Source organism: Camelus ferus, chromosome 23 (genome assembly GCF_009834535.1).
Source record: "Camelus ferus isolate YT-003-E chromosome 23, BCGSAC_Cfer_1.0, whole genome shotgun sequence".
NCBI lineage: Eukaryota > Metazoa > Chordata > Mammalia > Artiodactyla > Camelidae > Camelus > Camelus ferus.
In genome coordinates, this window is record NC_045718.1 from 33,422,108 (window position 1) to 33,437,561 (window position 15,454).

The 15,454-nt window shown below is 41.0% G+C and overlaps 1 protein-coding gene across 2 annotated transcripts in view; it reads right to left on the minus strand.

Annotated features, from left to right (window-relative positions):
- Positions 1-15,454, minus strand: part of MARK1 (microtubule affinity regulating kinase 1) — a 97,507-nt gene that overhangs the window by 5,630 nt on the left and 76,423 nt on the right. Inside the window, exons 10-17 of one of the 2 annotated variants that reach the window (XM_032466661.1) lie at positions 13,304-13,403; positions 12,149-12,261; positions 9,228-9,381; positions 8,734-8,927; positions 7,037-7,137; positions 6,272-6,436; positions 5,090-5,341; positions 127-171 (exon numbers count right to left, since the gene is read on the minus strand). In XM_032466661.1, the coding sequence (XP_032322552.1) occupies positions 127-171; positions 5,090-5,341; positions 6,272-6,436; positions 7,037-7,137; positions 8,734-8,927; positions 9,228-9,381; positions 12,149-12,261; positions 13,304-13,403 (1,124 nt within the window). The remainder of the gene's footprint in view (positions 1-126; positions 172-5,089; positions 5,342-6,271; positions 6,437-7,036; positions 7,138-8,733; positions 8,928-9,227; positions 9,382-12,148; positions 12,262-13,303; positions 13,404-15,454) is intronic. The other variant, XM_032466662.1, reaches the window with a different exon arrangement.

Genomic DNA, 15,454 nt, shown 5'->3' on the forward strand with positions numbered 1-15,454 from the left:
AAATGTTGAATACACATACTATCTAGTTATTAGTTCTAGGCATGTTTATTAAGTGCTGTAAGAATTTCAAGAGGCCGTCTTCATACACAGGGACCTAGCAGCCAAGTATTGATAGTGGCTCCTCACCTTGGGGTGTCGGCTCTGCCACTGGCTTCGCCTTCACTTGGATCCCTCAAAACAAAGTGAAGGTTGAGATTTAATGATAAAAGTGAAAAATATATCAAGAAAACCTACATCTAAAATGATTTTAAAATTAACTTGTTGAGCAAACTTCTAGCATGACAGATTTCTGTTACTTGTCAGTCTAATACTATTTCTTACTGTTTTTCACCATAACCAACACTTAACTATCATTTATTGAGCGTCTACTGGGTATTGCCATAGAGGAGATGCTAGGTGAGAGTTTAGGATTTTTTTTTTTAATGGGATCTTCCAATTCCCAGCCACATTTTTAAAGTCATAATTTATCTTTTGATTTAGTTTAGTTCAATCTAAAGTTAAAACTATTTAATAATTATCAACAGCAAGAATCAACTTCTTATTGGTTATTAAACATAATTCTAGTAGTCGCTCAATTTAGAAAAATATAAATTAACCTTGTAGTTAGAAATGAAGCTCAACACATATATAAGTATTTCCAAAAATAAATACTGATTTTTTAATATACAAGTAATTTACTTCAGATGTTATGCTAATGAGTCATGCACATGATAAAAAAAAATATTACAGCAAACCAAAGCCTTTCCAAGCAGGTGAGTCTAGAAACATGAATTCAACCTTAAACAGAAGCATTGATCTTACCTGGATATCCACCTGTGAAATAAAATCAGGAAAACTCTACTAATTGTTCTTTTGTTGAATGTCATTAATATTTTTAAGTCTACCAAAATTTTCATTATTTGTCATTTTCAAAGGTAATTAAGTATCTACATAGGAGTATCAAGATACAAACCAGTTTAAATATGTTAAGAGATGGCTTGTGATAGCAAAACACTATTAAACAGCTAGGAAAAATATCAACTTGAACCCTTAAGTTAACATTTTCTTAATGTTTTAACTAGTCCAGAAACATTTATATTATTTATGTAAAATGAGTGCAACAGGGAAAAAAATCAGTGCCACCGTCCTCACCTCCCACATTAATAAAACAACTGGTGGTTAAAAATACATGTTTTTCAAGGTCTTTAACCACAGGGCTTCCTTTTGACAAACATATTGTGTAAAAAACATTTTCCTATCTGAATTAAAAAGGATAATAAGGTGTATTTTCACATTCAAATGAGGTTTCTTAAATTTCTGTCTTTAATAACTGACATTTTCATTGGGAAGTATAATAGAAATTCAACGCCATCTATACAAACCTATTTTTATTATAGCACACTGAAATAAATAAAACATTTTCTGAGCAGGCTCAAAGGGAAATGCATATTTCAAGTTACATGTGGATGTACTGAACATGCTGAAGGGCAGCCTATCAACTGGGTAAGAAAGATAATGATGTTGATTCCTTTAGCAGGAAGGGACATGTCTCACCGGACTTTTCTGTACTATTTATACTTTGCCTTTGAATCACTGCTAGCAGACCACAGCCGAACTGTCAGCGTCAGGAATGAAACACCCCTTGGACCCCACTTCCCCTGCTGTAACTATTGAAAGCAACTGATTCGCCACATCCTTTCCCATACCCTGTTCCACAGCCTTCCTGGATGCCACTAGGAAACTGCCTGCAAGAATTTCTGCTATTTGGCAATGATTTCACAGTCTAGTAAGTCAGCTCCAAGTAGCCACAGGGGGATGTGGAACACGCAGCTGGCTGCAGAGCAGCATGGCTCTCCACTGCTCAAAACTTAAAAACAAGCCAAATATATTACACATACTCAGCTGAACGAATCAGGTTATTCCCTATATAAGAAATATGATTAAAAAATCATGAGGTTTGATATGATCTCCAGTTCATACGGTAGATATACAGAACAGATCCAAAGCAAATCATTCTAAATGCTATTTAAAAGACATTTGAAATAGCACATCTACACCCTCCCCTGATAGATGACTCTAGTGTAAATCACTTTCCTGATTACAAAGTTCTTTCCTAAGACCAGAAAGCAACTCTCTCACATGGTCCTTTGGGCATCCAGCTTTCTGACGGCCCAAGCAGAACTACTCAATGGCTTCTCTGTGATAATGGTTTTCAAATTCATGAATAATAGAACTATTCTCCATCTTTTTCTTAAGGCTTACTAACCCAAATTCCTTTACTTTTCCCCCTAAAAATCCCATTTTTCCATCTTTTTAAGCCTTTAGTGGTACAATGACTTTGTTAGTCCCAGAGCCTGCGAGGTGTCCTGGCCCCCGAATTGCGCTCAGGGCCAGGCCTGCCTGGCACACACCCCAGTTGGGTGTGGGCCCCACAGCGGGTGGTCAGAGTGCGGCCCCATTTCTTCAGGCTTCAGGTAGAGTGAAGTGAGGAGGGCAAAGGGAACAGAGGGAAAGGTTGGCCTTGAGCCCACGATGGACTTAAGATGAGGCAAGTGGGAAGGATGATAATCTGAGAGCTGAGCTGAGAAGATTAACTAACAAGGCACTGAGAGGTTCTCCGGGGTATCTCCAAGCCTCCAAGCCTCCCCCAAGTTCAACACGCTGCATGTGCAGAAAGTTCAGCTGCATTGCAGCCTGCCAGCTGCTAAGGAACTCAGCAGGTTCCTTCCTGGTACTGAAACCAACGCCGGCTTGTCCTCCTGCATGAAGTCCTCTGGGGTGTATCCGATGGCCCCTCTTCAAGCTACAAAGGGCTACCGTGAACACAGACAGATCTGCAGAGCCAAAGCTGTTCACATGGTGACAGATGACCTCGGAGCAGAACTGAGAATTGCTTCTCTTCTCTAACCAAATCCAGAATTAATTAAAATATGTTAAAAATCAAAGCGTTAAAAAACCCTACCTAATTTCTGAGAAAGAATAGCAAACAACCTCTCCCCTCCCTTCTTTTCCCTCTGCCCAAAAAAGCCCTTTACTAAATGACACTGCTCAAAATTTAATAAGGGCCCGGTGGAACTTTAGAAGCTTCCATGCTAGCTCCCCTCAGAGGCTGCCTCTAAACACTCTTTTCCCGCAGCTTCTTCTCTATTTCAGGACCTGCTTCCTTCATGGCACTGATCAGAATGTACTATAACCTTGCCTACTTTTTAAATTGTCTTCCACACTATTCATCCACCCAATCGATGAATGTTTACTGGATGCCATACTACATGTCAGACGTGGCACTCACTGTTCGGCAGAAGATTCAACACAAGACAAAGCGAGCAGACAAGCCAGCGACAACCCCCTGCTCTCACGGAGCGGAGCACACCTTCCCCTTGGGAGAGAGAGACGATGAACAAATAAGTAAAGCGAATACATTATTTCAGGTGGTATTCAGTGCTAAGGAGAAAAATAAAGCAGGAAAAGGGAGTGTTGGGAGGAACAGGCTGTGATTTTCAACAGGGGGATGAGGAAGGCCTCGCTGAGGGAGTGACGCTTGAGCAGAGACCTGGAGGAGGTGGAGAAGCCAGCGTGCAGGTCTCAGGGGAGGAGGGTTCCAGGCAGGACGAGCATAGGAAACCCTCACCAGGTGTGCGCAGTGAGCTCGAGGACAGGAGGGCCTGTGTGGCTGGTGGGGAACAAGCAAGAGGGAGGGTCGGAGAAGACGACGTCAGAGCAGGAAGGGGTGGCCAGACCATGGGGTCACTGTGATGGTTCTGAGGTGTCCTCTGAGGAAGATGAAAAGCAAGCTGAGGACTTATATCGTTGGGACAGAACAGGAGGACAAGGGCAGAAGCAAGGAGACCTGAGAGGGGGCTGGAAGATGCAAGTCGTTCAGGCTGGGAAAGCAGTGGTAGGAAAGCTGGAAGCAGTTAAATCCTGGAAATAACGTCAAGGCGGAGCCAGCACAACCACTGGGGGAACTGATGTGTGGTAAGAAGAAAGCAGGGCTCACGGATAATCAAGGCTCCCAGTTCCAACAACCAGAAGGACAGTGCTGCTGTTACTGAAAATGGCAAAGAATGAGGAGGGACAGGTTCGGGAAAGAGAGCTGGGAGCTGAATTTTGGAAGGTTCTGTTGGAGTTTATTGTAACACATCCAAGCGGAGAGGCTCGGCAGACAACTGGATACATGAGCCTGTCCTCCAGAGGAGAGACCCGGGCTAAAGATGCATATCGGGGTCATTAATGTAAGATGGAATTTAATGTCCTGGGCCTGAATGAGGTCACCGAGAGTGAGGATAACCAGAGAAGAGAATGTGTCTTGGGGCCGTCTGATATTTAGAGGTCAGAGGAAGGGCAAGGGGACCTAAAAGAACCAGCAGAGGAGCCTGAGAAGGGGCGGGCAGCCTGAGAGGGAGGAGGAAAACCAGAAGCCAAGTGAGGAAAATGCTAACTATGTGGAATGCTGCAAGACAATAAGCTGTTGCCAGAAGGGGGCTGTGCCATCTCACCGCTATATCAAGAGCTCCTGGTAGAGGGCCCCGCACACAGTAGGTCCTCAAAAAGAGTACAATTTCACTGTTGTACTGGATTACATTACTATACTTGTATTCATTTTGTGGTTACCATATTTTGATGTTAAGATTTTGGGATGTTAAATTACAGAATCTCTGTGACTCCAGTAATAGGCTTTTTACAAGGAAGAATAAAAGGTAAACTATCATTAGTGAGCAATTTAAAGTATTCTTAAGAAATGTTATCCGAAGGAGAAATGGAAAGTCATATTCAATTCCTCTTTCTAACTCCAGGCTTTCAAGCAGGGGATACTCTTTGTTAAAACACACATTTTTGATGTCAGGTTTTGTTTTTTCCGCCCTATTTTTATAGAATTTTTAGATTCTCATTTTGTTCATTTTTTCCCCCTGTCTCTTTCTTAAGGGAAAAGGCTTTACGTCTTCCTTGATTTTTTTTCCTTCAATCTTTTGTAAAAGATCAGCTCTACTGAAATCTCATAAAACCATTCTGGAAAATCACTGCACAGATTAAAGAAAACAACAAAAACAAAAAACAAATATCCGTCATAATTCCTAGAGGAAACGGAACGCCGCAGTACACTGGTACTGACCTGCGAACGAACTTGGACGTTATTTTGCTGATTATGCCGGTGGACGTGCCCCTCCGGGCGTGCGCAAAGGCGCCCGGCTCGTGGGAAGGGGAGGCGGGCGGCCCGTTGTAGGCGGCGCTGCGGCGCTCCCGGAGCTGCTCGCCGTGGAAGGTGCTGCGGCTGGAGCTGCCCCGCGGGAAGCGCGTGCGGTCCGGGGTGGCGGCGCTGATGCTGTGCGCGGACGGGGACGCAGCCGGCACGCGCTGGGTTGTGCTGTTGGGACACGTGGAGACGTGCTCTTCAGAATCAGGACAGAGAAAGCTTTCCCTCTGGCTAAAATCCAGAAGGAAATGAACAGCTACGGCTACTTTTAGTCGACCGTGTTCTGTCGGGACAGTAGAGATGTGGTGCTTGCAGAGGGATACAATTTCAGGTTCAAACTAGATGCCTCTATAAAAATGTAATTACTAGAGATTAAGAAATCCCTGAAACGGGGATACAAAGCTAATACTCTTCAATATCAGCAATGCCTGGCAAGGGGCCCTGCATACAATTTTTTCTTTTTTACTATTTTCTTAAGCCATTCAGTAATGTGGAATATGAATTTTATTATCAAAAAGCCTTTATCTAGGCTTCAGTGACAGTGAATGCTGTAACACCCATATAATCAACAAATCTAACTATCAAACATGTTCCTGAATTTGAGAAGTCTTAACATACAGAAATACCAGAAAAATAGTCATTTAACTTTATACCAGAAAGGGCTCTTCGAGACCATCCGTGTCACTGGTAGGAAAACTAAAAATACAGTTTCATTAAGACTAAGTGATGCTGGAGCCAGGAAGATGACCCAGGTCTCCACCTCCAGTTCTCGTGGGGGGTTTTTTGGTTTGTTTTTAAATCATAAAACCTCAGTTACCTAAATGATAAATTAGGCAACAACCCTTCACTTTACAGATGGATTTAATGGAGAATCCACAAAGAAAATTCCCCCAGAAGATGATTTAAGTTATAAGCAACCTTCCCGAAAACAGCTGGGGGATGCAGTGAGCTTATGTAATAATTCAGCTTTACCTCTGCCGCAGACACTGAATCTTTTCATAACAACTCATAATGTGATGGCTATCATGTGTTTTTATACAGTGCTGTATTTTTTTTTAAACTCTTAGCAACAAACAAAATGAAATGCAGCCAGCATGTTACCCGGGCCTGTAAGCTTCGGCGCTGTCTTTAATGGTGGGCAGTGTAACTTTAATAGGGTGACCAGAAGCAGACATGGACTTCTGGTGGCGCGGCCGCGCTGACGGGACGGCAGAAATCACGGCAGGGCCTGCAGAGGATATGCTACTCGCCGACATCTCCGTGAGGCTTGACATGAAACAGTTGAGAAGACCGTGGAAATGTAAAACAGAAGAAAAACTATAGTTTATTAAAATTTAAGACCTCGGTTTTTTCAAAGTCTGAATTGACTGATACCTTTTATGACTGAAACACTTAAATCAACATTAGTGGCATTATTAGTGACTGACAAACCAACATTCTTGTTAAAGTGTACAGGGTGAATTTATCACCACCTTCCATGGAAAAGCCCTCATTATTTAGATATAACGATGACCTGAATTGCGGGGGGTGGCGGGAAGGAAGAAGGTAAAAAGGAAGCAGCAGGTATATATAAGAGTCAGATTCAAATTATGAAGATCAGATTAGGGCAGTACAATAGGCTTTTTGCTAGAGGGAATTGGTTACTATCAGATTTTACTCAGACAATTGCAGGTTAAGAGACTTACCTCCTGCTTCCTCTAAATATTTTCCTATCGTTCCCTTCTGGCACAGAGATGCCTTAGTAAGAATGGTTGCTGCAATCGAACTAGCCATTTTGCGCTTCCTCTCCTCTTGACCCACTCAGCTACGGGAGTTTTACCAAGAGCACTAACGCGAAGCCACGACAAAGGCACTCTGACGTTTTACCTGCTGTCTTTTCCATTCTGCAATGCTGTGTATCGATCTGTGGTCCTCTCACAGACATACGTATTCCTTCTTGCCATGCTACCCCCAGGATACACATTGTTCTTTAAGAAGGAAAAAAAAAATTCTAGCTGCAGTTGTGGAAAGTCAAACAAATGAATTTAAGCTGCAAATAACTCTGAAAGAATACGTGGTAGAATTTTAATTTATCAGAATCTAATATTAACAAGCTCCACCTCCCACCTCTCTCTTGCAGGAATGAAGGGCGAAGCCCAGCAAGGCCCTCACTGTTTCTCAGTTTATTGTCCTACAGCAGCAGCGAGCAGTTGTTTGGAAGCAACAGAAAAGCTGGGTTTTATTCACATCTTTGTAAGCTGGTGATGGGGAGAAGGCCAGGAGTGGTTCAGGAAGCTTGAGGGGTGCTATGCACGAGAGATACCCCCACACTAAACACCATCATGTCCTGAACTCATGTTTGCCTACCACTACAGCGGTCCCTTGGGATCCACTGGGCATTGGTTGCAGGAGCGCCTGCTTCTGTGGACGCTCAAGTCTCTTATATAAAATGACCGAGTACAGTTGGCCCTCAGTGTCTGCGGGTCCCATGCCCACAGATTCAACTAGCTGCGGATCGAAAGGAGGGGCCGACCGTACTGATTTCTTAAATTTCTATCTTCCCTTCCAAGGCATACACTTTTTCCTTTAATTTCTATCCCAATCCTCACTTCCTGGATATTGTCCAGAATTTTGGTTCTAAATTTTCATTACTTTTTTCTTTTTTTTGTATATGTTACCACATACATACTTTACTAAGTTAGTTGATTGTTTTCAACTTCCATATACCTCACAGCAAAATTCTAGATTTATGTCTCTTCCTATAAGAATACGTCCTCAAGCAGGACAGTGTTTTCAAATGGGTCCCTGTATCATGACTCAGACACTCTATTCAGAAGAGTATGTTTGTCACACCTTGACATTTCAGTGACAACTTGGTTGGAAATAAAATTCTGGGTTCAATGGGCTTTTCTTTTGATACGTTAAAAAATACATATTTTTATCCATTTATCTTCCTGCATTCATATTACTGCTGAGAAATCTGATGTCAGTCTTTTACTGTTATTATTTCTTCAAATATTTCCTTGCCTTCATTTTGCCCCTTTTCCTTTCTAAACTCCTGTTCCCTAAATGTCACCAATTCTGTGTCTCCCCTTTGTATACCTTGGTTTTCTTTTATATTTTCGCTTTACTCTTTCCTGCTGCCTTAAGGGGGATGTCTCTATCTGTCTTCTAGCTCCCATTATGTCATTTCTACAGTTAGCTGTTCTAAGTGAATAATGTGAGCTAACTTTATAAATTATTACTGTAGTCTGCCTTCACTCAAGTTTACTTGTAAACAAAATTAAATGCACTAATATAATGTAATATTAGGTACATATTACAAACATGCAAAATGAGGCAGGAATGTTTAATGTATCATTTGGTGGTAAGGTTAAATGTTATTTTAAGAATTCATATTTTCTGTTCTTAAACTGCACTTATGAGAAGCTTGGCCCCCCATTTTTTTTTTTTTTTGCATGTTCTTTAAATGCATGATTCACTTTAAAATTTTGAAACTGAAAAGATAAAGCTTAAAGCACTTAAAAAAAATTCTGACAACAGATAACTACAGCGTATTGCACTACAGCTGAATGTTGACTCACACTTGGAATGGTTGAAGACTTCTTCCTTTCCGGCCCCACCAGGGGGCTTGCGGTCATCTCGCTTTTTGATCCAACCGTCGTGCTCCCGAGTTTACGCACCACATCTTTGTCCCACTCCTCTTTCTGCTCACTCTCCACGCTGTTGGCCTGAGGCCTTTTGGTGTATGATACGGCAGGCGGAATGGATGGACCGGCTGTAATGTGAAAACAAACATTAGTAGATGAAAAACAACTGACATATTTTCTTCTCACCAACAAAAACTGTATTTGAAATATCTTTATTTGCATATTTTATACGCTGAAGTAAGATTGAACTGATTAGAAAAATTAGGTCAGCCCCTAAAAATAGGATTATAGTTATTATTCAGGAAGATAAATCTGTGATAATTGGCAGTGACACAAGAACATAAAGATGTGAATGTACAGTGCTTAAAAGAAACCCAAGTTTGGGTAGACCCAGTCTGTCTTTCCACTTATTTGGACGTTTCCCCCACCATGATCACTAAAGCGCCGCTGCTTCTGATTGGCTGAGATGCTTCGCTGGACCTTCAGGTGAGCAGGGGACTGCAGAGTGCTGTTGTTCAAGTCACTGCTGGGCCGGGACCGCTGACACAGGCTTCCACTGGACAATGATTCACCACCTTCAAACTATAAGAAGACAGACCACCAAACTTTTAAAACTTTTGGTTTAAAACCAAAAAAGTTCATAGAAACAATATGCACTCTTGATTATCTAATTTATTCCAAGTCATATAAGGAGTAATCAGAACTTAAAAAAAAAAAGTTTGGAGACAGAACTGCAAGTTGGCAAACAGGAGGGGAGAGAACTGGATAGAACATCCTTCCACAAGTAGGTGCCATCTTCTGTTCCCTTGTACAAATGGCTTTGGGTCCTTAGTCAAAACACCAAGTAACAACTACCAATTATTAGATGGTTATTATTAAATACCAGGTGCTATGCATGCTAAACTCTATATATATGTTACTCTCTTTAACCATTACAACAAACCTGTGATCTACCAACCTACACCTTATAGATGGAAAAAACTGCAGCTAAGAGATTCAAGAGACATCTCTGGGATTCAAACTCAGGCCCAGCTGGGATTCAAACTCAGGCCCAGCTGGGATTCAAATTGTGGAGAAAGTCTAAAATTTTAACTTTATACACACACAGACACACACATTTTTTGTTTTGATTTGCTTTCTCCACCACATTTACAGAACAAAATTTGATTTCTTGGCCCTGCTCAACAACTTGCATCAACTTAGAACTAAGCGTGGTAAACTGGGGACTGGTACCCTGTCCCTCTCTCTGTCACACAACAGTTGTTTGCGGCCAGCAATCTTCGGACTGAATCACTGGCATTCCAACGGGGAATCGAATCTGTGTGTAAAGCCGCTAATGACAAAGAGCGGAGTCATACTGATGATGAGCATTTTAACAGATAAGAGCTAACACAGGGCACCGAGTAATGTGCCTGCAACTGTTCTGAAGACTGGAGAGGTATTAATTCATTTAAGTCCTCTCAATGACCTTGAGAGGTAGCTACTATTATCACCCTCATTTTATAGAACAGGACACTGAGGCAAAGAGAGAATAAGTAAATTGCATAACTTAAGTACATATAACTGCATCATAATTAAGTTAAGTCACAGAGCTGAGGAGTGGCTGTGCTGGGGTGGGGATTTACACCCAGCGAGCCTGGCTCTGAAGTTCAGGCTCTTCCTACTTAACAGTAGTCTCGTTAGTTTATAATACAATCCAAACTTCATTTTAATTTATGCATGGGCTAAGTTGTGTGCCTGCTAAATTAGTGCTTCCTTTATATTTAAATTAACAGAAAAACTAAAGATCTTAGGAATGAAATTTGAAATCAAAGTAGAAACAGTTGGAAGACTTTAGAAATAACCATTTGTACTATTTCTCACTTCTTAAAATTCTCTTGGCTTGGCTTCTTTTGACACCACTTTCCCAGCTCTTAGTGTCTCTACTGAAGATCCTCTCCCCACTATAATAACAGTACCTACCTGGCAGGGATGCTGAGAGGACTAGATGAATTAATACACTGAAAGTCCCTATGTTCCTGGCACATTACTGTGCACCCCTCTGATGACGACTCTCAAATCTATTAATACTATTCAGCTGTTCCCCTTCAGCTCCAGATCTTATATTCAAATGTCTACTCAATGGCTCCATCCAACAGGAATCTCAAATTCAACCACCCCAAACTGAACAAACCTCCTATCTTCCCCCTGATATTCACTCTTTTCCTACCTTGGCAAATACATCTTACAAAACCAGCCACCTATGCTAGAAATTTGAGTCTCTTATGCCTCATTTCCAACAGGTTATCAAATACTGTTAATTCTACCTGTTACATGTCTTGGCCTGCTGTGGGCGCCTGTCCTCTTCTATGTCCCAGAGTGTCCTGTACATCCCCCTAATCAGAGCATAGACCACACTGTGGATGGCTTCTCTCCCCTCCAGAGTGAGGGCTCCTTGAGACTACAGACCTTCTAATCTTTCTACTCACAGTACTTAGCATAGTTTCTGGTACAGAGTAGGTTCAGTAAATGCCAGCTGAGTGTACTGCTTCACTAACAGTTACTATCTAATTATAAATAATTTCAGCCGATTCTATAAAATGCCTCCCACAGATGTCTAATTTTCAACCAACTGTCAATGCTCTGGGATGTTCTTAACTCTCAATTTCTACCTTTATATCTGCTGTCCTAAAGGATCATTTGCTTTTCATTGTTCAATCACCACTGACTTCCTGACTCTCTCCTATTACAGACTGCACACGGCTTTGAGAATCCCCAACTAAAAGTATCAAAACACTTGACACTCTATAAGGCAGAATATCAGCAAACAACCTTTTCCTGGGTTCCCATATTTTGTTTTAAATGCTGTCACTTCCTTTTGTTTCACAGTTACTATCTTTTCTGCACAACTAGAATAACCATACTACCTTTGGCAGGGCTGTTGCATTTGGATGCTCAAGTCTGGGGGATGCCATTATCAAAGACCTGACTGTGAATGACGCCTCTTAGAGCTAAGCAAGGCACGAGGCCTGTTCTTTCATAACAGAACCTCTTTTGCTATTTGGAAATAAGATCGGTTCATAACTCAGCATCTTGTGGAAGGGGACGATGTAGTTCAGTGGTAGAACATGAGCTTAGCACACATGAGGTCCTGGGTTCAATCCCTAGTACCTCCATTAAAAAATAATAATAATAAAAATTTTTTTTAATTCTTAGTATCTCGAATTTTGAATTCTAATAAATAAGAATGTTTGGGTCTTTATATTATTTTTGATATCATATAGAATGTATTTACTGATATTATACCTATAATTAGCTGTCACTTAGCTCAATAATTAATTCACAATAATCTGAAAAGGTGAAAACTTACTTCAGGTGGTTTTCTACCTAGAAGAATGTAAGTAGCCATGACTTCATCGTATTTCTGATTTATTAAGGCGTCATTTATCTCATCTCGTGCAAAACCCATGGTGATCATGATGTCTAGAAATAAAAAACAAAAAAATGCAAATTTTCTGAAAATGGATTTTAGTAAACAAAGCAACAAAAATAGGCAAGTCTGTCAACATTCAGTATAAAAACTAAATTCTGAAATTTTAAAGTGTAATTTTAATTACAAAAACTTCTGGATTATTAATATACACTGTATATTCACAGACACTGTATACCCATCCACAGTTTTTCATGCAGAAATTACCTGTATCATGAGTTAATACATTCATGGGCCTACCCCACTGCCTTGCACATTCTTGAGCTGAGCTCCTCTGTCCAGGTAGACACAGGCTCTGTCTGTCCGTGACACACACGAAATGCACAACACACCTCTCTCTTTCAACACACCCTCAGCTACTCATGGAGTGGTTTCTCTTCTCTCTTAACAAGTTCCACTTTCTGATCTGAAGGCAGGTTGATCCTTCTTTGGAAGGCCTGCATTCCAGAGTTCTTCTGATCAGATTCCTAACACCCTAGAACGCTCCTCCTTCGCCACTCTGCCCTCAAGCCAGAGAGAAGCACAGCTGAGATGACTCAGCTGTGAGTTTCTGACGGCTTTGGGGACGAAAAGAGAAGCAAGCAAAGAGCACAGGTTGGAAGGAGAGCGCTGACTGGGCAGGGGAGGAGGGACCCCGCTGAGAGGGTGGGGAACAAAGCGGGAGGTGGAGTGTCTCTCTTCTCACTCAGCACACATGCCTCTACATTTCTGGTTAAGACACATGCTGTGTTTTGCTGGTATTTATAGTCTGATCAGTGCTGATACTTAAATTCAGTCATTCCTCCTGTTAGGGATTGCTGAAAGAAAAGAATGAGGTTTGTCTACATTATTTTAATTTTTATATCACTGTTGACAACAACTGAATTAGAAGATAATATATGAGAACAAAATAAGGAACTTGAATTTTGTAATTGTAGTGTATATCTGGGAAAGAAAAGATAATGCAAGTATTTTTCAAATAAAAATTGCTCCCTATTTGGACTGAAGGACTCTGACTTTTAGCCTAGGGACAGCGCCTCTCATTTAAATACTCACCTATTCTCTTTGTGTCATTGAAATCTGGTTCAGGCTCAGCATATGGCTTTAGTTCTTCTTCTTCATGACCAACATTCATCCACCGATCTTTCATTATTTGCTAGGAAATAAACTCTACATTATGTTTGGCCAATCAGGACATTCAACCACTTATATCAGCTCTATTTTACTCAGTGTGAAATTCATTGGTTCAGTCAACAAGGAATCATGTGACACTTTCCAATAAAGCCACTGTTCCTACTTTGATTAGCAGGCCAACAGGAGATGTAAGTAAGACCTTGGGCCATATTCTGTATCTTAGGACAACTACAACTGTCATCCCACACACTCACCAAATGAATCGATTCAAAACATGCTACCTGCTGCCAATGCTCCTCTAGAAGAAGTATTTTCACATTTGAAAATTTTAACACAAAAACCTACTGATTTTAACCTCTGCTTCATACTTTTACATTTAAGATTATTGAAGAGATCTTTTTCTGGTCTTCTACCAAATATTTACCTGTGTCTTAATATCATCACTTAACTAACACATTAGGAAAGAAGAAGAGATCATAGAAACGGAAATCAGGGTTATCAGTGAAGACAGCTCAGAGCACATGGGAAAAGAAAATGGTCAAGAGTTAAGCCCACAATTAGGAATCAGTAAGAATCAGGGTGAAAACAGGGGATGGTGTGCATTACCAGAGTAAAGTTTAAGCTGAGGCTGTGAAACAACAGTCAGTCCTGGGCTGTTAAAAGGCCACCTAGAGGGGGCAGCCTATGGAATGAGGAAAATATCTGCAAACCATGTATCAGACAAGGGTTTATATCCAGAACATATAAAGAGCTCCTATGACTCAACAACAACAAAAACTGTCTGATTAAAAAATTGACAAAGGACTTGAATAGATATTTCTCCAAGGAATATATACAAATAGCCAATAAGTATATGATAAGATGCTCAGACTCACTAATCATAAGGGAAATCAAAACCACCGTGAGATACCACCTCCTATCTGTCAGGAGGGGCCACTGTCGAAAAAAATGAAAGTGACAAGTGTTGGTGAGAATGTGAAGAAACTGGACCTCTTGTGCACTGCTGGTATGACTATAAAATGGTGTTGCTGCTGCGGTAAACAGTATGAAGGTTCCTCAATAAAGTAAAAAGAAGACTACTATATGATCTGGCAATTCCACTTCTGGGTATATATCCAAAAGAACTGAAAACAGGATCTTGGAAAAAAAAAAAAAAGCTCTTTAGACGAGGATAAAGGCTGAGGGAAAGGAGTCAGTAGAAAGGAGCTGTGGATGGTACAGAAGAGAAAGCTTTACTGAAGGAGGAAGGTACTGAGAAAGCACATTTATGCTAAATCCAGCACAGGAAGGAATGGCGAAGTCTTGGACAAGAAAAAAGACACCTCTCCACTGCGACAGGGACGTACGGAGCTGGCTGGGGTTCAGACAGTAACATTACGAGTATGGTAGTAGTGGGGGGGAAGAACTCATGAATAGAAACCAGTGGGTTTCTATTTTCTCAGCAGAGCAAAAGATACGGACACTTCCCTAGAATGGTTTTCTCTATTTTCTCTACCTAAGTTCCCTTTTATCTGTTTTACAACTTCCACACAAAATCTGGGCTGCTTCTGTTACTCTTTCATGGTACTCTGACCTCTGCCTACAATTTAATGCAACTTGTCATTTTGTAATTATTCTGTGCTTACCAGTTAATTGTCTCTGCTATTAGACCATCAATCCAAATAAAGAATGACCCGTGTCTGATCTGCTCAGTATTGCATATCTAGCACTTAAATGTACCCGGCACTTAAATGCTCAAAGCATCATTTGTAGACTGAAAGAGTACAACCTCCTATCTGCGTTACTCATCTGCTCTTCCTCTGTGTTCCCGTGAACTCTGTTTACATCCTACAGTGGCAGTTATATCACATCCTACTTTATATTACAGCTCATGGTGTGTAGGTCCGTCTCCTTCACTATATTTAAAGTCCTTGAGGATAAAGACTGGGCCTTATACTGTCTTTCTCGGCACAAATGCTTGTTTGCTGCTTTTAAACAGGGCAGTGGTTTAAAATAAGGCTGGACAGAAGCCTTGGGTAAGATTAAATGCAGAGAAGAGATCAGCAACAAGACAGTTTAGGAAGCTGTTAAAAT